Here is a 25,035-nt window from a genome sequence, read left to right as displayed (position 1 = left end):
AAATGAAGTGTGTAAAGAAAGAGAGAGAATATGGGGTAAAGAAAAAATAGAAGAAGTAGAAAGAGAAGGGGAAAAGCCAGGGGGTGTATAAATGTAATGGACGGTTCCTGGCTAAAGCTGGAGCCGGTAGCTAAAGTTAAGTTAGATCTGGACTTATCTTATCCCTACCTCTGGGTACTTTTTTTTTAGTGGAGGAGGGGACCTATTGCAGAAGGCCAGCTGTCCACTCCAATACTCAATTGCTTGTTCTGCTATTGCTCTACCGATTGGGACAAAAAGCAAAGCGCCTCCAGTTGAGAGGTTGCCTAACAAAGGCAATTCAATCCAATATTTCCCAATTGAATAAGTACTCGACAACTAATCAATTGTTTGGTTGATGTTTGTTTGTAGTGGGTAGTAGCTTAGGAGCTGTTTGACAAAGACCCTTTATGTTGCACTAAAAACTACCTGGAGCTATCAAACAAGGATTCAACGGCAGTATGTAATTCAAACTCAATTACAAGTTCTAATTCTCCAGGTCTTCAGTCTTGAGCAGAATCATCATACAAATCTACTCGAAATGATGATTGTTGTTGCAAATTCCGCTTAAAGAACTCACTTTGACGAGCAAGACCATACTTCCCACCACCACTACAATGCTCACCCCCAGGAATCAATAGAAACTCATAATTCTTACCTGCCTTGTTCAAAGCATTCACCATCTGAAACGTTGAGGATGGATCAACGTTTTTGTCAACGTCTCCAACAATCAACATCAGCGGACCTTTAAGCTTGGAAGCGTGCGTAATGTTGGACGACTTCTCATATGCTTCATCGACTGGGTATCCCATCCACAGCTCATTCCACCATATCTTGTCCATGCGATTATCATGACACCCTGAGTCTGCGATGCCTGCTTTAAAGAAGTCACTATGATGAAGCATTGCTGCCACGGCATTCTGACCCCCTGCTGAGCCGCCCATGATCCCTACACGAGATAAATCCATCCATGGCCGAGTTGATGCTGCACTCTTTGACCAGGCAATATGGTCTGGAAGACCTGAGTCGTGGAGATTCTTGTAGCAGACATCATGGAATCTTTTGCTACGCCGGTCTGTGCCCATTCCGTCGATCTCTACTACGATATAGCCTTTATCGGCCCATAGTCGTTCACGCGATAGAGATGTGAAGGCTTTGGGGACGTGAAAGTCATGCGGTCCGGCGTATATATCGTTGAGAATGGGGTACTTCTTGGTGCTGTCAAAATCGGCTGGGCGGACGATGATTCCGTAAATGAGAGTCTCGCCATCACGGCCAGGAGCAACAAATCTTTCTGGCAATGAACATCCTTTGTCTTCCAAGTCTTTCCGGTCCCCCTTCTCAAGCTCCATTATCTGCTCTCCCGACTTACCGTCACGAAGGACTGTTGCAGGTGGAGAGTCAACCCTTGACCAGGTGTCTATCAAGTATCGCCTGTCAGGGGATAATGTCCAGGAATGGGTTCCATCGCCCTCTGTGAGAATCTTAAAGTCTGATCCGTCAAAGTTGACTCGGGCCAAATGCCCATGGTACGGGTCCTCACTATCCTTCAGTCCATAAGCCTGGAACCATATTCGGCGCGCATCTCTATCCACAGACTCTATGACATTGACCATCCAGGATCCCTTTGTTATTTGGGTTTTGATAGTGCCAGTGGTTATGTCAATGAGATAGAGGTGGTTGTATCCATCCCGTTCACTCGTCCATAGAAGTTCATCCGACTCACTGAGGAATTTGTAGTATGACTTTGTATAGTCGACGAAAGTGTCGCTTGCCTCCTCGATGATTGTCCTGACGTTTCCATCGGTGCTGATTCCTATGACTCTGACAGTCCGATGGCCGCGTTCATTAAAGTAGAAGAGATACTCTGTGCTGTTCTCCTCCCATTTGAGATGATTTAGCTTGTAGGGGTGCTTGAAAAGCGTGTCGTCTGTTGGAACTTCGCTTCGGCTCCTGAGATCAAAAAGACGAGGTCTATCTATTCTTACACGATCGCCCGGCTTGAGGTACTTTTTTGTGTGGAGTTTCGGCTCGATCTGATCTTCTGGAGACGATTCCACTAGGTGGATTTTGTGATCTTGTGCTGGGGTATACTGCCACGCAACTGCATATTTCCCATCTGGCGACGGATATATGCGAATCTTGTCAAACTGATTCTCTTCAGTGCCATCCTTGGACAGTTGAACGTCTTGGCCATCGTCGTCCTTATACCAAAGGTTGAACTCTTTGACATGGCAGGCACCATTCTCGACTTCGACAGGGTCCTCATCAGCCTCAGACTTTTCATCATCACTAGACGGTGATGCTTCCGGAATGGAGTCACTAAGATCCTCAATGATAGCGGCATGAGTGCCTGTGTCAGGTGCCGCATAGACTGCCCGGAACTTCTCATCTGAGACGTCTACGAGTCGCCAAATGTGGCCCACGTAGGTAAGCTGACGCTTCGTCTGACCGTTCTTGATTGTCCTGTAGTATACAGGCTTCCCATCCCAGTTGATCCAAGACACCTTGAGCGTCTTTCCAGTCCGGTTTACGAAATCAACCGTGACGTCGGTGTGACTATGCGAGGAAGGGACTTCTTTCTGGAGTAGGCCCTCTGGCTCTGTTGTAAAGTCACCATCCCACTCTTCAAGTTTGTCGTCTGGCCCGAATTGCCATTTACGATTACCAAAACGGAATCGAATGCATGATTCCTCGGGTACAGGTTCAACAAAGGCAAATGGCAGGGCCAGGTCGTTGACCTCCTCGTTTGTTTTTTGTCGTAGAACCTCGGCGAGCAACTTGTGGTCAAATGCAAGCTCTCGGCTTTTTTTAATAATATTGACAAGGAAGAACTGATGTTTGCCTGGCTCGTAGCTCTGCTTGTACCAGAATGCATTTCCGCTTGGCAGCCAGTGAGGCGTAACGTTTGTTGAACTGATACATGCTTCTACTACCTTCTCCATGGTTCATGTGTTTAATTAGATGAAAAATAATAAGAAGAAGAATCGCGGTGCATAAGATTAGCCATCATAGCACTTTGTGATGCTGATGCCTAATGTGATACAATGTTCTGTCATCAATCAGCTGAGGCGCGAGTGTATGCAACTATCCCAATTAGTAGCCAATACACGAGGACATAAGAAGAAGACAAATGAGTCATAATATGTGAGAGCAAAAGACAATCCAGTCATTCGAAGAGTGATGACAGACTGATTACCAGGCATTCGAGGGTCTTGAAGATGTAAGTTATACAGGTGGAAGTGGGGGGCGGGGTAGGGTCTATAACATAAAACTATAACCATTACTCCCACCAAGGAAAGCAGCTTGGCGCAGTGGAAGCGCGGTATGTTTACTCAACTCACACGAATTCAAAATTCGTACTAACTCTCCTCAGCCGGGCTCATAACCCGGAGGTCACTGGATCGAAACCAGTAGCTGCTATGTTACAATCTTTTTTTGGTGTTTGTTCCCTCTTTTTTGACCAATATAACTCCTTTTAGCTGCCTTGCTCAAGAAGACGTGTTGGTTTACAACATTGCTCATATAGGTATTTCTTGTGATATTTATTGAACTTGACTATTCATACTTCCACATAATACCAAATTTCTGCCTGTGGTGCCCACATCAAAGGCAAATGCCACTAGGCAACATGTTGTCGACTTCACAAATCATGCAGGCCGGCCAGCAAAGATGATCTGATGCGCTTAACGAGAAGAAATCATACCGCCTCTTACAAGTTAGTGTTTCTACTTTGTTCATCCTGACTTCAGTCTCAACGAACTTGATACGCGTCGTCTTCGGCATGATATACAAGAAGGGTATGGTGACCCTATGCGATATGGGATTTTTTGCATCACAGGGGATAGTCATGTCGAGTGTGCTCAACATTACCGCGAGGTGCTCGAGTCTTGTGTCGACGACTTCGAGCAAATCCAAAAGGCTAAGAGAGCTAGAAAAGATCCCAAATATGCAGCTATGCAAGAGTCTCTAGGCAAACTTCCTTGCCTACCTGCATCTCAGAGATACCTAGGGAATATGTCCTATCACCACTTCGTCTGCGTGTACAAGGGTCCGACTTGGAACCACGATAACGACGAAATGGAAGTCGATGTTGTCGAGTTCGATCCAGCACTGACGGATGAGGATTACGAGCCTAGCGAAAGGATATGCCCGCAGGGCCCCATGGTAACAACACGAGTATCAGCTAAGTATAGAAAGGAGGACCAGAAGTCTAAAGACCAGGATCTGTGGGAGTGGTTTCTGAACAGTAGATCTCCTGATTGATACCATCCAACCGTGTCACCAACTTTTACTGCTTGGAAATTAGGATGGACGTCGTGGTATGCAAGTTAACTTTTCTGTGCCTAAGTAATCAATTGGTCTTCACAATGCCCATGCCTGCGTAACAGCTTGGAGAGCCATGTTAAACTACTCGCAAGGGAGGTTGTAAGCAATTTCTTGTATAGTTGTCATCTTATATGATAACAGTAGCTAGATAGATGCTGAATGACATGGTTTTAGCTTCGGTACTCTCCTTTTGTGAGCAATAGTGACCTCCTGATTTCAACCCAAGCTCGCCTATCTTGGCCCCCTGAGCTTCCAAAATTTACTCGTCATGCGTGATACGACGATGTGTGTAGGCCCATCAACCATAGAAAGAACAATCATTCGCTAAAACCATCATCCGGGCTGTTATATCTTCCCCGAACGATCGAGGAACGGTCGCCTATGCTGCTTTCATCTTCAGGGTCTGGACAATCCACGTATTCATCATCTGTATCCTCTTCTATTTCGATGACGGAAGGTGGTCTGCTGGCCGTTCCATGTGGCTCCCTCATCTCAGTATCGCTATCGGCATCGCCGCCATTATTCACTTCTTCCTTTTTCATCTGTGTAGATTGAAAGTCGACGTATTTCGATGCAAGACATTGATCCTTATGCCAGACGGCGAATTCCAGGGAGGACCCGTCACTGATCATGCGAAGGTCGTAGCCGATGCGGCGAAAGGTATTTCCATCTGCGCTGATTTCTTTTCGTAGTTTGTCATATATCTGGGGATCTAAGGCCACTTTGATGACGCATAGCGTCTTGACCGATTCGTCTTTTCTGGCAGGAGGCTCGGCAGAATCGGAGATGACAATCTCTATCTGAAGGCCCTGTTCAGGGCTTACGAGGGCCTGGTAGCAAGAGAAAGACGCTGGCTTATAGGTAGATACTGCATCGCCCTGAAAACCCGGTTAGTACATGAGGAAAGGGGCTTAGTTGAGGCTGACTCACAATTCCGATGTACCACTCCGTTTGATCAACCGCAATCCAGCTCTTGTCATAAGGACAATATTCACGGTCCCGAACGTCATGCTTTTGTTTGTCAAATGGGGAGTCGTTGAATACGGTGCCATAGTTGTGTCTCGAGATCCGAGAGTCGACGACAGCAGTGATTGAATCAGCGAACCCGGTGCGCGATAGCCCATGAAGAACGGCACCGTGAAGGACAGCAGACCAGCTGGAGAAGGGTCAGGGTGTGAACCAATCAACAGTAGTGTTCATTAATATACTCACGGATCAGTCCCTCTCTTCTGGATAATTTGTGATTTTTTTCCAAATGTCTCATCGAGGCATTCGTATAAGTACTTGGACCTCCCAAAGCCTCCAACTAGGAACACCAACTAAACTGTTAGCCCAACGAAAAGGTTCATATTGGTGGACAGTCTTACCTTGGGAGTCTTCTGATATCCCTCCTCGACCTGTCTGATCTGGGTCGTGATCAATTCTTTGATTTCTTCAATCACGGGCTTGTACACCTGTTCGCGGATAACGTCTCTAGAGAGTCCATTAGCGTCATACTGTAGATCACACTCGGAAGATAGTTTATGAGACTCACGCCTGAATTGAAAATGAAGGGGGGAAGAACTGGGGATCGACTGGTCCATTGTAGACAAGATTTATGTCGTATTGGCTACTTGACTTGCAAATTGCAGTCTTGATACCGGACTCCCAATCATCCTTTATGATTCTGTGGCCAGCCTCACTTGCAAGCCTTCTTGTGGTGTCTTTGGGGATCGTTCGTCTGAGCAGCTGGAGAAACTTTTGGTCGAGAAAGATGCCACCGCACAAGCCACCTTGAGTTATTAATTAGCACGGTACTTGACGAAGATTGTGGGTATTTTTACCATCTCCTTTGACGCTTTCGCTGACTACAAAAGGGGTAAGCTTCTCGATTTTGTAGGTGATGATGTCCTGAGATTTTGTGAGTAGGTAGAGCATGAGCAAGGAGAAGAGAAGAGGGAAGAAAGGTAGAGGGCTGAGTAGTAGTAAAGACTTACAACAGTGCCGCCGCCTGCATCACAGACAATGAACTGATCACCGACCTACACAAGATGAGTCAGTAAATATTAGACAGGAAGGGGATGGTCATCTTACTTTAAGAGTGCATCGGCCTGCATTTTGCCTGAGGCACGTCAAGGCAGCTGCCTCGGGCTCAGAGATGAAGCCATACGTCGTGTTTCCCTCCTTTGCCACTTCAAAAAGGCCAGCGATCTTCATGGCCTCGAGCATACGCGACCGAACATAATGGGGCCAAATCGCAGGCAGAGTGACAACGAAATGGATACGGTAGATACTCGCCCATCCCTTCTCCTCAGAGGCCTCGATTCTCTCGCGACTGTACTCCCAGAGATATCGAAGATAGTCACTAAAGACTTGCACGGGCGTCTTGTTGAGCTTCTGCATCAGTTCTCGTGCAGTTTTTAGGTGTTCGCAATCTCGCACATTTGTGGGGAGGTCTCTTTCGTTGACAAGCAAGAGTTTGAACCAACGCAGGATGCCATCTCCGAAGCGTGTCATGTATCCCCATGCGGGATCTTTGTTGATGTTGTCGCCGTAGAATATGGCCGATGGGGCCTTTGGGGAATCGACACGGTAGTTTCTAAAGGTCGTCCAGTCTGTGACGGTCTGGATCGAGTCCAGCTCTCTGTCACCAAATTTCCAAGCGATGCCCGAATATCTGAGTGAAATCAATATCGATGAAAGAACAAAGAGGCAAGTCTTGATAAAGCACTTACGTGGTGCCAAAGTCGATCGCTATGACCAAGGTTGGTGGTCCTTCAGTCTTGGGAGCCATTTACGATTCACTGGCGGGTAAAGGAAACACCGGCCACGTAACTGATGCGAATAATATAGACGGCCTAAGATATCTAGTTTAATTCGAGGTAGAACATATAAGTAAGTACCTAGGGAAGGGGTGAGCCTCAAGTGAAAAGTGAGAAGCCACGAGGTTTTGGCTGTGTGGCATTGAAGTGTTTTCTTTCGCTGCTGGAGGAGAGGGGGTGGTGAGCAAGTTGATTCAGATCTAGGCAACAGTGTAATAAATTTTGATAATTGTTTATCTTTCAAATTCCTGCCTATTGTTGAGGCAGGCGATTAAACCCTCATATATTCACCAGTACTTCACAACTGTCACTGAGCCCAAATGAATACCTGGAGTTAACAAGATGCACAAGGCTATTGAATCAAATGTACTATTTGTATTATGTTATAACGTGTTGCTAGATTTTTGCTGAAGACAATAGTGATGAAGATGAGTCTCATTTTGGCCACCCCTTTTCTGTAATCACAACAAGGGATTTGATGGTAACATATCGGCTTTCGGCCTGGCTGCTTACTGACAGTGTGAATATTTAATTAGATGTTACTCTATTTTACTGTTTAGTTGTTCCTATTGTAGGGGTGCCTTGATATCATCAGCTGGCTGCCAGTGCTTGCTAGATACTGGCAAAGCAGATGCTAACAAACACTGCAAACCAGCAGCAACGAGGGTTACTTTTGGACTAATCAACAACGGTTTTGTTTCACGGTTTAAATTGTTATAAAATTCCCCCAGATGAACATAACTTCAATGCAATATTTTACACATCTCTCGGTGGTCTTTGGTTAATGTTGATCAGACCATCGAGGAGTATCAACGCCAACCCCAACTCTTTCGGCCCGCATCGCCTCTCGCAGTATATCACAGTGCAGCTTCCTTTTTCGCCTCGATATGCTACCACCACGTCGGTATGGCCGTGTATTAGCTGGCTTGTCTAACAGAAAACGCATAACATTCTTTCATTACAGGCCCGTACTCACAACCTCGCAATACAAGGTAAGCGATCATACTCTACACTCGTCGCCCGTTGATCTCGATGAAAACTGAGCTTGACACAGACATCCCATATTCAGCGCATTGTCGTCACCTAACGGACACTACTTGGCTAAATTTGCATCCAATGAGTTACTGCAATCATCTGAACTATCCTACATAGAGATGACAGGACTTGGCAGAGAGGTCATCTCTGCTTAATAGTTCAACTACCGGTCATCCGGGCTTCCACTAACAACCTACAAAAAAGCTCTTTCACAAGCATCAACCAAGGAGCAAACATGAAGCATCGCCACAATCCACCAACCACCTGTTACAAAGTCCGAGCTTTACTCGTGTTGGTGTACAAATCCAACAGCTAAAACCTGAAACTCGATCGCGCTATCTAACCCAATGCCTATTTTTGTGCTCCTGCGAGGGCACTGATATGTTAACTAGGTAGCCCTCTGAAGAAGAGACAGGATCCAAGTTCCAACACAGTTTCTTCTTTACTTTCTGTTTCACGATTCAAGTCTGGCGCTCAGACTCGCTCGCGATTGTCCGAAGGATGAAACTTGTCTGTTGTCGGGATATCGCTGTCACGAGGATGAAAGTACTCTGAGATTCAACTTACTGTGCCACGCACGTCCACGCCTACGACACCGTGCCGTATCAATCCGTAACGGCAGCGTTGACAAGCTTGAGCACGTGCCACGATGAGGTGAGAGAGGGAAATGTTGGAAATAGCTTCTAACTGCGAGTCAGGACCTTGTGGAGCTGGTCAAACAGAATTGCTCGGCAGACATGATGTCAGGACTCAGACAGAACCCCGGATCCTGGTGTTTATCATCCTTTGGGATCTTGCAGGTCTTTATCTTCCTGGTAAAACACGTACATCTTAATATATCTTCAGCAACGAACCGCTCCACCCATTACCAACAGCCACCGCAAGTACCAGCTCGTAGATGTTTTAGCACAAGAGACTAAGAGATTCAACAGGGCAATTCGGATCGCCGATCGTTCAACGCAAGAGGCCGAAACTTGACGGGTTTAATTTCCCCCAGACGAGGATCACCAGCTTACTGTAGAAACCATTACTCGACAAGCACGCTACAGAGAAGATCTGGCACGAGTATCTCACAGTGCAGCGCTTGCATGATGATCAGAGAAGTTATGTTTCAGGGTCCAAGTACACGCCAAGATCTGCGGGCAAAGTCCACGATGGTAATATTATCAGCGCCAATCTCTATTCCCAGTGCAACTCTCTTTTAGCACCAGCGTTTGAAAACGGTTGCATCGGAGAGGTCAGCAGTGCGATGACGAAAAATGGTGGATGGACTGGACTATTGGTTTTTTGACCGCTTCTTGTAGTTGTTTCTTTTTCTTCTTCTTAGTAAGTAATGTTTCGTTTCTAGAGCTGTCAGTTCGTGCAAAGTCAAACGCCTCGGCCGTCTATAGCCCCAACGTTGAATAGATGTCCCCTGGCTTTGTTGGTCTTGGTTTATTTTGGCTCATTCCCAGCCACATTTCCATCAGTTCCAGTACCTCGACATCATGCGAAGCGCCCTCAAGAGGTCCAAGCCCAAAAGGAAATTGAGCCCAAAGCGAAGCGAAGAACAGAACGTGCGTTTTTTTAGCCTCTCTCCACAAGCAAGGATCTTATCACATCACGCAAGAGAAAGAAACAAGTTAGTTAGTGTAACTGTACAACCGTACATCACAATTCCTGTCTTTTGTGTCTTGGAAAGGCCTGAGACACTGACGCTGTTTGACACGAGATGTGTCTGTCTGTCACAGAGTGATTTACTTTTCAGCTGTTAGTCGAAGCTAGCTAGTATCGCAGCTAGAAACAATTAAATTAGTCTAGCAGACGAGGCTAGACATTGAATAGAGTCCACTTTTGAAAAGACGGTCAATTGATGTCTACATAGGTATAGTAGGATGAGTGACTACTCAGTGGTAGTCATTGTCATTTCTCACAACGTCTAATAAAAGCGAAACATTGGAGAAATAATCGTGCCATATGTACGTATGCAAGTATGTGATAAAGGATATGCAAACCCGTTTAATTCTCCATATCGTTCGTTGCTTTTTCGCACGTGCATCCAAACATGCCGGAGCAAAAAGAAACAAAAGGTTGCATTAAACATAGGCCCATTCAGTGAAAAGCAAAGTAAGACATCATACCGTTACATTCAAAACCCCGTACAGTATCTCAAAGCCAAGCCGAGATGCGGATACTTTTCGACCAGTCCCAGTCTAAGTCGCCTTCACGATCCACAGCTAATCCTAAGCCCGTCTTGGTGGAGTTTTCTTCGGTTCCCCTGAGTGTAGCAGAGCTATGTACCTTCTGTTGGTTGTGCATTTTCTAAATAAGAGGTAATAAACTTGACTCAGGAGATGGCGGAAATAGAATTAATTCTTGACAAATACGACTAGTCTATAATAAATGACAGCAGCACAGTATTGTACGAGACCCAAGGTACATACGCGTACATACAGACCCCAAAATCCTTCAATTGATCCTCTCATATATTCTGTGCCGTCCGTAACTTCACTAATAAGCTGAGCTGGACCTGGGGGTGATTACATTTCAAGGGGTAGATCTCAATAAAAAAAGATGAATTTCCCTACCTACCTATCGAGTTGGACTAACAACAACAGGGGGGGATCATCAATCACCCCACGTGCTCAGGGGATTATCTTTTCCACTGTCTGTCTGTAACTATGTACTGTACCTTGACGGACTATCTCGTGTAGTTAAATGTTCAACGAATGTTCAAGTCCGTAGTCTATAAGCGAGCCGAAATAATGACGAGACCATCATTATACGTCAATGCATTCATTCTTTTGTCCTTCTAGAACTTACCAAGTATAATTAATACCAGCCTCACTCAAATCTTGAGTGACATCCCGAGATTAGGTACAGAGTACCTTGAGAAGCTACTGCTATTAAATGTCCGTGGACTTTGTCGATTCAATTTCCCACCTACCGAATGCGGCAAGTACATCTCGTCTACTTTGGATCTGCCCGCCTTCCTACGTCAGTATCATGTACTTCCCCAGTATCTTTCACTTATACCCTGTCTGTGATCTGACTTGTACGGTTCCTCTTCCTCATCACCGCAACAACAGAAGCAAAGAGGAACAGGGGAAACTACCCACCATTCAAGTTAGTCGAATCGATAGTCGTTCATACACTTTGTTGCCCAAGAATTATACACACAAACTACAGTTATTCCAAATCCGGTGCTTCTCTGGAAGAATCGGCATGTAAAGCATAAACCTATAGACGAAAACAGTTATAGAGCACAATAGTTAGCACTCATCAATACCCTTAGTTTTAGCCCTACAAGCCTCCATTATGCTTGATGTTGTCGGTGGCTGCAGAGTTAAACCCCAGATTCAGGTACTTGCACCGGTCGCGCCGAGCTAAAGCAACCACTTCACCGCATCTGTTAGCGCAACCTCCAACACGATGCATGTAAACCATTTTCAGACCCAACGTAGTAGTATTCACAGAATAGACCAATTGAAAGTTTTGTAGGTATTGTTTGTTATATTCATTCGTGGTATTGTTATTGATGCATTCCCTTTTTTGCCGTCTTTTTGCGGCTGGGTTCATCTTCCACCTATCCTATCTGACAATAGACCTGTCCAAGGTCGTCCACGCTTGCAAAGCGCATATCTGTGTATATGTGTATCGATATGTCTAAATCCCAAAGAACGCCGCTTGCTCAGTTTCGAGTGGTGAGTTAATACAATACAACGCCGGCTTCTTTTCTTGTCCAGCAGAAGATATCCCATGAGTACGCCTGGTGCCCTTTGCCCTAAGACCCTTTTGGGTCGGATACAGAAAATAGTAAGACAAAGGAAAATATTAGAGGCGTCTTGCACCCGCTATCCGTTTAGTTGCCCAGTCATAATTCGTAAATGTACAAAAAAGCCAAGTGTTTGTGTTGAGTATGTGCCGCTTAAACCTTGACGCTTCGTCGTCGCGCGGCTGCTGCCAGTCCCTGCCTTAAGCGGCTGCGGGTGCTGTTGGGTGTCATTGGCGATCCGGGTTCAGACATAGGTGACATGGGCGACATTGGGGCTGATGACATCCTTCTTTGGGCAAACTCATGGTAGGTAGGTGCCTTTTGGAGGATGGGCTTAGGAGCCCTGTCCTCCGAGTCGGCACCTGACTCTTCCTGAACCTGCTCCATATGTAGCGTAGGTGTGTAGAGTGAAAGGTTATCCCTGGACTGGCTGGCGAAGTTTGTGTTGAGAGAAGGTCGACTTCGCTTCTTAACTAAGCTCAATGTGCGCTTGAATACACCAGGAGACTTTGGTGTTTTGGGTCTCTCACTTGACTCTTCTTTGGTTTCAGGCTCAGCCTTGGTCGCAAAAGGGTCAATGCTGAGAAAGTCTGGCTTTTGCTTCTCGAGGCGGCCAGTGCCCATACTGCTAGTTCGCGGAGGGTGTAGAATAGATCCAGAAGAGGTAGTGCAGAAAGACATGCGGCGGTCGAGAACGGGGAGTGTGACTGGGAGAGTTGATGTTCTGCGAAGGCAGCTGGCAGGTCGAGATAGAGTCGACATTCTTGACGAAGGTCGGGAAGAAGCTTCACTGATAAGACTAGGAGACACTGATCGTCGAGGAAGGTCAATCACTGAAGGCTTTCCAGCGTAAACAACCGAGACCATCTTGGCGGTGTCCTCGCGGCTGCCTCTTCGATCTGAAGCGAGAGACTCATCGCTACCAGAGTCTGTCTCAAAATCTGAAAAGTCGTCGGCAGAAGAGGAAGCATCCTCTTCAGAGGAAAGGTATACATCATGAGGAGCAGAGAAAGCAGCTTGACTTTGGGTTGTCAGCTTGTGAGTGAGGAGACCGTCCAAGCATCTTGAAGCTCGGAGGGCACTCTTTGCGGGAAGAGCAGGAGCAGAAGCGAGTTGTCGTTGTGTGGGAACCATGGTTGTGGGAGTGTTTTCGCGAGAAGATTCGTCGGCGTCGGCGGAGGGAGAATAGATTGGGGGCTCGACGGATAATGATTCTATTTGAGTTCGAGGCTGTGAATGTCGCTGTGCGAGAGAAGTATCAAGTTTTGGTGCATCAAGCTCCCTTTGCGGTAGTTGTTGCGTCACTGTGAGAGACATTGTCGATATATGGTTGTGACGATACTATTGAATTCCCAATTCGAGCCCTTTGGAAAGAGGGCGGGGTATAGAAGGAGAGGCCTTGGGAAAGATAATGTCGTCAGGTGTTGATTATCGTGGACGTGGAGTGGCCGGTGAGACAATGGATCCAAGACACAAAGGAACAAAAAGAGACGAAAGCGGAAAAAATGTCTTTTCTTGTCGACAAGGGATCAAATGACCAAAAGGTATGGAAGAATCAATCAATAATTGAGGTTTGTAGTATTGCAGAGGGAGGAGGAACATTTCAATAAGAGGCTGGGGGGAGTGGTAGGATTAATATCAGTCTCGAGAGAATGACTGAAAGTAGGATGGGCACTCACACTCCAAAGCGCAGCACAAGGTTGAGCCCAAGCCAAGGTCCCTTCCCAGAGTGAGATCCACCGGGAGCCACCTTCTGGTACGAGAATGACCGTGTGAAGACTGTTCGGGTGTCACACTGTATACTTGACGAGGCAGGGGCGCTTATTGTGGCAGGGGTCTTGGGAGGAATACTACCTATGTAGGTAGCGCAGGGCATCAGGTCTTGGCCTCTCCATAAAATGATGGATTCTTTAGTCCGTACTCTCTTTCTCTGTTGGAAAAAGTCGTTGAAGAGAAAGAGGCCATAGCATTTTGATGGGATTTAAGCGATGGAACAAAACTTTACGCGATAGAACGAGTTATTAATAATGGCTACAGAGTTGGATTCTACTTGAACCAAGTCTTTACTCTGGCGTTAGGATTTCAGGTACAGAAACAAAACTGCCACGAGACTCGACTCTCTGCTACGTGACCATCACAAAATCAACCACTCACAGACAAACAAGACAGTAGGAGGAGACGCCACTTGCAACCTCCACCACGAGATGAACAGTCAAGAAACCTGAACCAGCCTTGGCGTGGTCACTCATAACGAGAGCCGTTTCAAAGTCCAACAGCAGTGACACAATAAAAAGAAAAAAGATCGCTAATCAGTTTTGTTTTGCCAGAGACAAAACTTCGGCAACTTTAGATCCCGATTAATATGTTTCCGGAACCGTTTACATTCTCTTGCAACTCGTGTTTGCGGATACAATAGGCTATGACGAATTAATTGTAGCCGAGATAGCGGATAATGGATGAACAAACAATTCATGTTCCATAATTAGTTTTGTCAATTCTCTTTTACTGTGTGTTGAAATGACTATCAGAGGTATGATGCATGCGATCATCAACCCAGCCTCTGGCTTTCCTCGTGGTCGTTACCTCTGACTGGATCATTGACAATTGGCGTCGTCACCAGACAACGTGGACATATTGAATGACCAGCCTCTCTAAGTGTATATCATTTCCACCAGGGTAGACATTCTCACAAAATTATGAGATCCATCGTTGACAAAAGCCAAGCACGATCAAAGTCAAGCAAGGTCGGGCTTCCATAGTGAACGATAACCTTCTTGACATCATGCCCCTGTCTCGTCAAAGTGGTGAGGCTTGCAGGATACAGGTTAGTTGGAAAGAGATGGGCTGGCAGAACCTGCATACTGCGTGCTTCTACTGCTGCATGCTGCAATAACCAGACTAGACTAGATGCCATGATTGGGCATCTTTTGGGTTTACGAGCAGTAGAAAGAGATGTAGATGCAGATGCTAGCCAAGCTACTGTAAAGAGTCATTCGCTTGAGAGAAAAGCTCCGAAAACTCCCTTGACACCGCTTTCTTTTGTCTGTCTGCACGATTTCCAAGGCTACTAACATAAGCCGTCTTTTTTTTTTGTGCGTACATCTTGATGATCTGCACAAGTGAGTAAGAAACCTTGAGCATCTACCCTGTTCGGAGGCAAAGTCTGTATCTGGTGCCACATCAAACACGACACCAGAAAACGAATCTCGGATGAGGGAGATTTGACAGCCCAGGGTTCTTGACCTTGACCATGTTGTGTGTATGTGTGTCAGATTTGACTTGGGTTTTGCCGCCCGTTGAACCATGTTTGAGGAATGGCTGCTTTAAGGGTCGCCCTAGCAGCTGATTATTCTTGTAATAGTAAACGCTGTGATTTTGGTGGTGATACTTTTATGGTGTTTTTTTTCTTTCAGCTACACATTCAAAAAGTGTATCAAGTTTGGTGTGTGATGGGTGGGAGGATGAAATGGAATGGTGAGATGTGATAGGTGAAGATGAGGTCGCAGAGTTAAAGACCATCACATCCAAAGACAGCGTCAAACCAGTACATAGCAAGTCTCCACACCCATTCAGAGTCGAGTCCGAGACACATTACTACCGGTTATAATCTCTGTATCAAAGTCTAGGACAGTGCAGACAGTTTTTATCAATCGTGAAATACTCAGGCTGAACGGGTCCTAGACGCCAGCCTGTTGATGGTATTCTCTAGTCTTGATCTCAACCCTTTCATGGTATGGACCGTCCCTGTTTAGACTGCGCTAGAAAAAGACGATGCGATATGCTGCACTGCATGCCATGTCAAGGCGAGGCCAACTCAGCAAGCGGATCTCTCATACTGCAGGCACAAAGATTCATGATGCCAACATGTACCTGTACCTACCCTAATGCCTCAAGTTCAGGTACTGTAGTTACTCTTCTGTACTGTAGTTATGTATGCGGTCCATTTCCTTATCTCTTTTGGTTAGATGCAGGAACTTGACAACACACAAACCAGTACATGACCCGAGATTGGATAGAGTCTCTCCTTGTTGAAGCGCCCTCGTCCAGCTCAAAGGCGAGTCTCTCTGCCACAACTGGTCCCCATAGTCCCGCTAAAAATCGGTGATCGCCTTTTGTCCATCGAACCAGTTGGACAAGTGTTGACCAATCACGTCTTATACTTGTGAACCCTTCCAGACACCCACCCACTTTCAGTCGCCTCTTTTTTTTTTCCCTATTGCCAGACCGACATTTGAGGTTAATACTCAGTCTTGGGACGAACATTAATCATCATCGGCCATGTTTCTTTCTTTTCTCGAATCATGTTCGCAATCCCTTGACCATGTCAACGAACCGTGTGCGCCATTTGACGAACTTTGAAATCATACTCTGTAATACATACATACCTAACCTAAGCTAATAAACTCCCTTGTCGACCCCCTCGACATGACATGGGAATCTACAAGACACAGCCGTTCCTATTTTGCCCTTTTACCCTTTATCACGCTTCACCATTTACAGCACTTTTCCCATCAGGTCTCGAACCCCTCGATTTCGATTTTGCCCCCTCTCCCCTTCTCCCCCCTTGCCATTTGAGTCTCAGGTTGGCCGGCAAAGACGCCAAGCAAGCCAGGGTCCCCAAATCTCAGGGCAGGGTTCAAACGGACGCCGAGCTCTGATTGGTGAATTATCGTGTCGCAGGTTGGGCTGGACACGGAGAATCTCGTTCCAGTATCAAATTCTGCACCTGATAGAGATGCGTAGAAAATTGTAGGAGCATCTTCATGATAAGGCTAGCTAGGTGAGACCTCGACACAGTGAGCGTATGTGCCGTGCTACATGGACGGAATCGTACTGGTTCGACCGGATCCGATGATAACATAACGTCAAACAGTGACATTTCCGTCCGAGATGAGATGAGATGGTCGCTCTTAAAGCCTCGTATCACATCATTTCATAACTAACTATGTATCTACGAGCGCGGCTTTGAGTTGCCAAGAGACGGGATCTACAGAGCAATATTGACATATTGAAACCCTTGAGTATTGGCCTGACTACTGAATGCGGCGGTTGTCTGTTGTGAATGGAATGTCTTGGTGGAAAAGTCTAACCAAGTCAAGCCAGACTAACAATTGTCTACCCTTGATCCAATTCTAATAAATGTTGATGGGATTATCTTAGCTAATAAGACAAGGTTAAACTGATAAGATCATTCCCATCAGAGACTAAAATTGAACCCTTAATCGTTGGCGTTGATGATTTTCGTATAGGTAATATAGACATGGATTAATCATTGGTCGAGTCTCAATGACGCCATGGCTTTGACCTTGCAGAAGCGAAGTGAACCAAAGCAAAGCACCCGACCTAAGCTTCCCCAGGTCCACCAGCCACACGCACCGCCATAACCACATCTTCATCAGAACCCACATGAGCTACAGTATGAGCTTCTCCTTCTGCAACGTCACAGTGGAGTGCACGAGCTGAGTCCAACAGCCACGGGCTTCTACATTCATTCGATCCAACTAACCATTACAGGATTAGCATCATCCCATGTTGGACTCTAAATTTGGCTCTACTCTAAGCAGCCAGTCATCCTTTTTTAGAACTATAATTCTGCACTAAAAGTCCACCCTCTTTGGATGTGGACTTGTCAAATGTCGAGAGAAAATACTGTGAGTACAAGGCTAAGCACAGCCATAGCAGAATCCTTAGAAGGACTCAAATACGAACTAGATTCTCAAAATATCCGCTTCCTTGCGGAGCTGACTGATTTGTTAGTGGCTGTAAACCTCCTCTTCACCTCGGAGAGTGCCTGGTACTTGGTATTGCAACAGCCAACCAGACTGGAAACATACAACTCAATAGTCAATCAACTAAACAACTATGTAAACTATTCCTCCACGTTCCAGCCCTGCCCGGCCCGAAGGAGTGAAACTAGACCCGACGAAAAAAATCCATTCCGATGGGCATCAATAAAATTCCTCCCTGATCAGCCCCAGCTATAGACTACTGATGTTGCATCTGTTACTTGCTGGCTCCCTTGCAATATATCAAAAGACCCCGCAAAATCTGTTTCTCGGAAAGTTTCACCCTTGCTTCGGTCATTCTTGGACTCTGTTTCATGGCTGACAGAGGGAGAGATGCCCCACGTCAATATCATCCCTCACATAATACTTAACTACAGCCCCAAGGCCTCTGTTTTCTGTTTCCGTTCAAAACAGATACTCGCTAAGAGGTACCCGTAGGAACAGAAACGAAATTCACTTTCAGACTGTGTAGGTACCCCCCAAACAAATGAGGCAGTGAATCTTGACACACATCCGGTAAGACGATTTCGACCTTCTTGGCGTGCGTATTTCGAGACGCGGGACTTGTCGAAGCCGATGTCAGATACAATCTTTGTTCTTATAAAAATGTCTCCCCAACAATTTTATAAACAGACTCAAATTTACTAAGCTGAGGCTGAGTTGGAAAGCAAAAAAGGGTTGTAGAGCTTGCAGTCAAACCTAGATTAGAACCAAGGACTGACTAAACTCGTCAGTCCATTTACATAATAACCATACGAATTTCATGTTTTTTGTCATAATTCTTTCAAGTTTTCTCTCGTGAATCCGTATTGTCTCGGAATATCTGGGGACTTCAGTTTTGTGCTCATCTTGTGCGCTGTCAAGCACGCAGTCCTATGATCCACCGATGGAAAGACAAACAGTCTTTGCAAGAAAATAACTCTTTTCGAGCCTTTCTCTTACGCATATTGAGTTTTGCAGAATGAGTTGCACAGACTTAAAAAGTTTGCTATGACCGGACAGAACACGTACGTAAATTCTTAAGTTTTCGGGAGCCTATATATTAAGAGGCCACGTCTCTCCAAAATGTAACTGAACGACCGAACTTCGTCTCCTCTCTCGATCAGGATAATCCATTCCTCAGTCATTCAAGCAAAGATGCGTCCCCTACCTCCGCCTTCTTGGATGCCTCGTGGCTATTATGGCAAAATACCCAGAATCATCACCAGCATTCGAGAGCTCCCTTCAGGAGTAGCCCCAACCCTCGACAACATTCCGGAGATCAATCACACCATGATAGGAACTGAACCCTTATCAAGCCTCATTTGGGGCATGCAAGAGACTGACTTCAAGCGATGGGGATTTGTCATATTCCGTACTGTGTATACGGAGGAGTCTCAACCTCTATGGGAAAGCTACATTGAATTTTTAAAAGTGTCAGTGGAGGAATACCTTGAGTCCAAAGAGTTATCGACGCTTTTGAATCCGCTTCTCGAATGGGTCATCATCGAAGATCAACAAACTCTCAACAATGCGCCAAAGCAGCACGTGCGCGAAAGGTTCTCGGCATGGGTGTCCCAACACTTTGTCGAGAGAGACGGACCTGAGGTCCCGGATGCATTTCGGCGGCAGCAATTTCCTAGGTTCCGTTACTGCATCTACGTTGATCAGAAGTGCCTTGATACCGTTGCCCAGTATGAGGCTTGGGCCAAAGCAGGCGCCGAGGGTGTCGGTAAGCAAGTCGTTTGTGTCGTTCTCGACAAGAATTGTCACCGAAAAGGAGAAGGAAAAGGCCGATTTCCTCGCATTGAAGGCTGCAGCAGGGAATACACAGGCTGGCAATATATCAGTGTGCATTGTCTTGCTGGTCTGTATGACAAGCTGTCTAAGCAGGAGCTTTCAGGGTATGACTACACGAGACCACCTATGGTATTCCCATCCGACGGGCCCATGCCTATCGACTGAAGTTGTAGTGGAATTGAATCCAACCGAGGCGAGGGAATTTAAAATATCTTAAGTTGAATTGGATTGTATTGTTTAGTCTCATCAGTCCGATGTGGTTCAGACTGTCTATCAATATATGTAAAGGTTTTATTTGTACCAAACCGATCAGGGCCCTAACTAAGAAGGCAGGCAATAAAAGCAATTATACAAAACTGCACATAAACGATGTAACATAAACGAAATTCCAAGTACCATTCGGCTTTGAATTTCCATTGTAAGGGAGGCAAGCCAACTGCAGACCCCTTCGGGGATAGTTCTCGGATTTTCTGAGAAGACCAAAGAAAAGGCCCTTCTCCCCCGCCCAAGGGATCAAGTAAGGGAACTGATGCAAGAAAGAGAAGAGGCAAAAGAAGAAGACTTGCGCCTGGGCCGGGACTTCACTATTGAGGGGGACACGTCTATGCCTACAAGCACCTCTGTTGTCTTGACATGCCACCACAAACCACTCATAACCTTTCAAACTAAAGCACTCCCTGAGTTTCAGCCCATATCCTGGCTTCTCAAGTCAACATAATAACCAATCTCCTTGATCATTCTTGTGGTAGATGTAGTCGAGGTACAACTAAGTAGTCGTCGTGGTCACCTGAGCCCGAGCAATCAGTGGACTTTGTTTTGTACTGCGTGAGTGTTGCATATCCGTATCCAGTAGCACTGCAACTCGATGTTAAGAAACGGAACTCGTCTGCGTCGTCTTGGTCATAACCTATGGGCGCTTGCAACTGCACCCTCTGTGGACCAAGCAGACAGTCCTCGCACCGAAAGTGGTATGTCTGAATTTCTGTGATTTCGCCATTCTGCCAGCTGAAATTTGAAGGCCACGGCATCCATCTAACTATTGCATGCAGACACGATCTTGGGCCGAAACTCCTTCAGACTGGTATAGCAGCTTTCATGGCAGACCTCGCCCAAGGTTTCACTATCCAGAATATCATACACGATTTCACTATTGATGTAGTCAGTCATGATGTATTTCTCTGTGTGTTCTCTCTACTTATGGAATAGGAGCATTCTTCATCAATGCAGGCGAGCATTCTGGAATGGTAGTGCTCAACACCGACAGGCATTTGCCACTCAGCACCATAGAGTCATAAGGGTATAACCAGCCCAACTGCTGACTGAAGGCTGTCTGGAGGAAAGGAGCCGCTACAGATATAGCCAAGAGATGTTTCATCATAATTGAGTAGGGTATGGTCAGATTGAGAAGATAATGCAAATGCAAAAAAAAAAAAAAAAAGGAGGACAGCCTGGGTTTATAAGGAAAGGACACCGCGTAGCTCTAAAATCCAAAACTTACCTTTGTTTGCATAGACACGTAAGTCTGGCACTTTCGATCGGCATAATGGGAGTGCCATACTGGAGAGGTCAGACTGTTCCAGTCGAAGCGCGGTGGTGTTGCTCATGTCTAGAGGTAGGGTTAAGTTCGGCTCATTCTTTGGACTAACAGGGGTGTGTATGCCTTACCATGCATAATAGCGTCATAAACTCTGCACGCAGTTTATGAAACTTGAGAATTAAAGAATAATCGACGTATTGTGCTACAAGGTTAGAAATCCCACGTCACGAATCTTGCTTGTTCCCCATGAACCATGATGCGTGTGTGTGATGTAACTGCCAACTGGCAAGTGACTTTACACAGTATCTTGCAACTCCCGAGTTGAGTTGGATGTACATACATGTTGTGATGATGTAAAGGACCCTTGGTTCCACTCATATTCTCAATGCATTAGGATGTTTAGATCAGACTTCTTAGGCTAATCATTAACTGACCTACTAATTATGTCTCTTGCATTTCTAGCAGTCAGTTATTCTGATACCTTGAGGCCAAGGCATCACACTCCTCGCAGGAGTAGTTATGTCATTGTTAATCAATGAATCCTGAATAAGCCACCTCATCTCACAGATACAAGCTAAAACAATACAAGAATTGTATCACTGAAACGCGTTGTGCTCTTCACAAAAGTCTGTTCTTCTAGATCTAGGTAAAGTATGATAGATCTGCCAGTTGATCTAGAGCAACAAATTCCATCTACCAGTGATATGAGCAACTTGAATAATTTGTACAACTGCTGGGGTATTTTGCATAACAACCAATCCGGCGGATATCAATCTCACTGCCTTTCATCCACTATAACCTCGTAATCCAGCCACTCGCCACTATCTCCTACCAAAAAGTACAGGATAAAGAAAATATTATCAGTCAAGACATCCCAGATAGACGAGATTCCTACTGAGATAACCGTAAACTTGCCTGCAAGTCTGAGCGACGTACATTCATCACCATAGTTCTCGACTGCGGCGAGGCGAACCACCGCTGCTTTGAGGTCGCCATGGATCAGAGCTCCCGCCGAATGCATCACCATCGCCCCCTTGGCCGGGCACAGCTAAAAACACACCAGTCCCGTTGCCAACCATAACACTACGTCGAGCATCTCCTCGATCCCAACCAGACCCTGTCACGTCGGCCGCCAGCCCGTAGCTGCTCATCGGTCGTCGAGACGTCGATGCAGATTTAAACATCGGATCAACTGACACAAAGTTCCACTTGCCAAATTCGTCGCTCTTGGTAAAGACTTCGAGTGTGTGTGTAGGACCTGCGGAGGTCGGCATGCGAGGTGCAAAAGGATTGTTCGAGCTGAACCGTTTGCTTGGTGGTTGGACGTGTGACACTGGCCTCCTGGGCATGGGGAGGTTTGCCGAGGCTGGTAATAAGTTCGAGGAGGGCGAGAAGCCAAACCCAGGGTTCGACTTTGCGGACGAGTTAGAACCAGAGCGTGTATGACCTCCAGCGAATGCAGCGTTAGGGGGCGGAAGCCCTTGAAGCTGGTCGGGGAAACTCTCATCATGAACGTAAAGTTGCCTCAACTTTGGTAAGCCACCACCAAGGATAGATGAAGCGAGGTGGGTATAGTAGCCCATCGTTACACTATCAAAGGGGCCTGTTGATGCTGGGGAAATCTCATACCTTAAAGTTTCCAGAGACAGTGATGTGAATGGCCGAGTAACGATTGAGCTCGGGAACTGCTCTGTAACCTTAGACTGGATTGCAAACGTCTTGAGCGACGAAGCCATGGTGAAGATCTCTTGCAAGCTTGCTGGATGGACACCGGTATCCTTGAGCGTAAGCACTGTCAAGGCTTCCTGAGTTTCCTGCCATGCCAGATACGCAATAAGACCCCTCAAGGTCACACCGGGCGTATCCTTAAGTACGAGTTCCTTAATAGGGGGCAATGTAGCCATTCCATCTGATGATGATAAGACCTCATCTGAAAGGCCCGGTGTGTTCGACACCTTCAGCGCCTGTAGATTGCCGAGGCTGCCGAGAACTGCTCTAATTACTGTAGGATCGACATTGAGGTCGTTCAATTCCAACACTTCCAGGTTCGGCCACACTTGCCCTGAAGCTAGCATGGCTAAACTACGCTCTGAGCCACCAACGTAGGTCATTTTTCGAAGATTTGGGCATCGGGCTTGTACTTCGAGTCGGAGGGTCGAATAATGAGGATCATCGCAGAACATGCCCTCTGGCAAATCGACATATTTGAGGTTTGGGAGAACAGCGATGGTCTGTGCAAGCTCGACTTGGGAAGACTCGCGCAACATGTACGGAAGCTTTAGGTACTGGACGTACTTTCCAATTCGCGTCGGGTCATCGCGAACGGTTCGCCGAAGAAGGCGTAGGCGAGCCTGGGCCGGGTCCTCAGGTATGCCATTACGGTCGAAGCGGGAGGTCTTTTTTCGTCTTTCGGCAAGCCATTCTTCTAGGCGGCAATAGTGGACTGGATCGATGCGAACGCTGTGATATCTGGTAGACATGGGTTAGCGACTATATGTCACCGGGCCACCACAACACGACTTACAAGACTTTGACCGCGCTTGGACGCCATGCGCGACAGACTTGAACACAGTGAGCGACGTCGCGCAAGTCACATAGCATACATACGCTATCGCTTGAACTGGCACTGCCCTCACAAGTTTCATAACTCTCGTCAAGGGCATGCGGGCAAACGAAAGCAAAGATGCGCTCAAGAACTTTTGGCGGTAGATGAGCAAGCAAATATGCTGAGTTTCGAGTTGGAGGATATAAAGGTGGACAGCCAGCTCCCTGAGGGCGGAACTCGAAAGGAACAACAAAGTCAGAGCTCTGGCCGCCACTGCCGGCCTTGTCCTTCTTGTTCCGACGTCGGAAGGGGTTTCGCATCTTGGCGTGGTGGTTTGGTCGTGGTTCTGGTTGAAGTGACAGCTGGATAGAGACAGGGGGGGTTAAGGTTTAGGGCGCGAACAAAAAGAGAGAGGGAGAGAGAGAGAAAGAGAAAGGCGTGCTGTATATAGAAGATAAGGGACAAAAAGTGCACCACAGAAATTATTAAACAATGAGCAAACTTCAAAGGTTCAGGCTCGGAGTGAGTGAAGAGAGATCGACAACAGGTGAGAGGGAGAGGGAGGAAGCGAAGGAGGGGATGTTATTAAGAGAGACGTTCGGTCGATCCTGATCCTCAAATTCAAGTCGTCGATTCAATTGGGTTTGATTTCTGGGGAACCGATTAATAGTAAAAAGATTGAAAGGTAATTACAGGGGTATCATCAACGTTCCCTAGGGTAGTACCTGCCTTTTCCGACCGGGGGTAGAAAGCACGTGCCAATTAGATCGTAGGTCCGAATTGCATTGGAGAAGGAACAAAGAAAGACCCAAACGCGTGCCTAGACTACCTCGTCTGTCTGTCTGACAGACCAAACGAAGTATCGCAACGTTTGAATCTCTACTTGGCATAGACTGGATGAACGACAAGCTTCCAATGTTTCACCAGACAAACGCTATTTCCAAACAACATACAGCCTTAGCCTTACCCCGCCAGCCCGCATTCCTCAGGCGCTGAGTGAGTGGCGTTTGAAAGCGCGCCATCTATCTTTGGCTTTTGGATCAGGCGCTTTGATAATGGTTACAGCAGAGATCAGCACCAAGATTGGACCTCCTTGCTCCTTGTTCACGGGCAGATCAACAGGGGGGAGGCAGAAACGAGGAAAAAAGTCTTGGCTACCAGGAATGGAATAAAGACAAAGACGAAGAGAAAGATGGTTGCCTCCTCGTTCAATGTCAAACTTGTCCTGCGTATCACAAACCAGCAAACACCACATATATTGCATTGCATTACGTTGAATGTTCACCTATCCATCCCCCTTACATGTACCTAAACAACATGTCATTCAGTCAGCAACATTTGGGGAAAAGGGGGGAATAGTCAGTAAGCCATCATCTAATAGTTACGTGTCATTCATTGGTGTAAGCGCTTCTGTTTCTAGTGAGAAACTCAGCCCAAATCAAAAGCCTGAG

The 25,035-nt window shown here is 46.4% G+C and overlaps 7 protein-coding genes and 1 non-coding gene across 8 annotated transcripts; 4 read left to right on the top strand and 4 right to left on the bottom strand.

Moving 5' to 3' along the window:
- Positions 1-521: 521 nt before the first annotated feature.
- On the bottom strand, positions 522-2,963 carry FPOAC1_011143 (uncharacterized protein; the record flags this gene model as incomplete). Its single annotated transcript, XM_044855528.1, has 1 exon — positions 522-2,963. One exon carries the CDS (start codon positions 2,961-2,963, stop codon positions 522-524), a length of 2,442 nt encoding a protein of 813 aa, XP_044702841.1.
- Positions 2,964-3,318: 355 nt separating this feature from the next.
- On the top strand, positions 3,319-3,441 carry FPOAC1_011142. Its single transcript has one exon. It is a non-coding gene; the product is annotated as a tRNA-Met (tRNA).
- Positions 3,442-3,831: 390 nt separating this feature from the next.
- On the top strand, positions 3,832-4,284 carry FPOAC1_011141 (uncharacterized protein; the record flags this gene model as incomplete). Its single annotated transcript, XM_044855527.1, has 1 exon — positions 3,832-4,284. One exon carries the CDS (start codon positions 3,832-3,834, stop codon positions 4,282-4,284), a length of 453 nt encoding a protein of 150 aa, XP_044702840.1.
- Positions 4,285-4,664: 380 nt separating this feature from the next.
- On the bottom strand, positions 4,665-7,120 carry FPOAC1_011140 (uncharacterized protein; the record flags this gene model as incomplete). Its single annotated transcript, XM_044855526.1, has 9 exons — positions 4,665-5,225; positions 5,278-5,503; positions 5,560-5,666; positions 5,715-5,820; positions 5,882-6,119; positions 6,171-6,237; positions 6,324-6,368; positions 6,421-7,003; positions 7,062-7,120. The coding sequence occupies 9 exons, from the start codon at positions 7,118-7,120 to the stop codon at positions 4,665-4,667; spliced, it is 1,992 nt and encodes a 663-aa protein (XP_044702839.1).
- A 4,970-nt stretch (positions 7,121-12,090) lies between these two features.
- Positions 12,091-13,254, bottom strand: FPOAC1_011139 (uncharacterized protein; the record flags this gene model as incomplete). Its single annotated transcript, XM_044855525.1, has 1 exon — positions 12,091-13,254. One exon carries the CDS (start codon positions 13,252-13,254, stop codon positions 12,091-12,093), a length of 1,164 nt encoding a protein of 387 aa, XP_044702838.1.
- Positions 13,255-18,860: 5,606 nt separating this feature from the next.
- Positions 18,861-19,667, top strand: FPOAC1_011138 (uncharacterized protein; the record flags this gene model as incomplete). Its single annotated transcript, XM_044855524.1, has 1 exon — positions 18,861-19,667. One exon carries the CDS (start codon positions 18,861-18,863, stop codon positions 19,665-19,667), a length of 807 nt encoding a protein of 268 aa, XP_044702837.1.
- Positions 19,668-20,367: 700 nt separating this feature from the next.
- Positions 20,368-20,708, top strand: FPOAC1_011137 (uncharacterized protein; the record flags this gene model as incomplete). Its single annotated transcript, XM_044855523.1, has 2 exons — positions 20,368-20,470; positions 20,521-20,708. The coding sequence occupies 2 exons, from the start codon at positions 20,368-20,370 to the stop codon at positions 20,706-20,708; spliced, it is 291 nt and encodes a 96-aa protein (XP_044702836.1).
- Positions 20,709-21,980: 1,272 nt separating this feature from the next.
- Positions 21,981-23,904, bottom strand: FPOAC1_011136 (uncharacterized protein; the record flags this gene model as incomplete). The annotated part of the gene is made up of 2 exons (XM_044855522.1): positions 21,981-23,508; positions 23,564-23,904. 2 exons carry the CDS (start codon positions 23,902-23,904, stop codon positions 21,981-21,983), a joined length of 1,869 nt encoding a protein of 622 aa, XP_044702835.1.
- Between the last annotated feature and the right edge of the window lie 1,131 nt (positions 23,905-25,035).

Source organism: Fusarium poae, chromosome 4 (genome assembly GCF_019609905.1).
Source record: "Fusarium poae strain DAOMC 252244 chromosome 4, whole genome shotgun sequence".
Lineage (NCBI taxonomy): Eukaryota > Fungi > Ascomycota > Sordariomycetes > Hypocreales > Nectriaceae > Fusarium > Fusarium poae.
The sequence above is the reverse complement of the archived record's forward strand: the minus strand, read 5'-3'. Positions and strand labels throughout refer to the sequence as shown.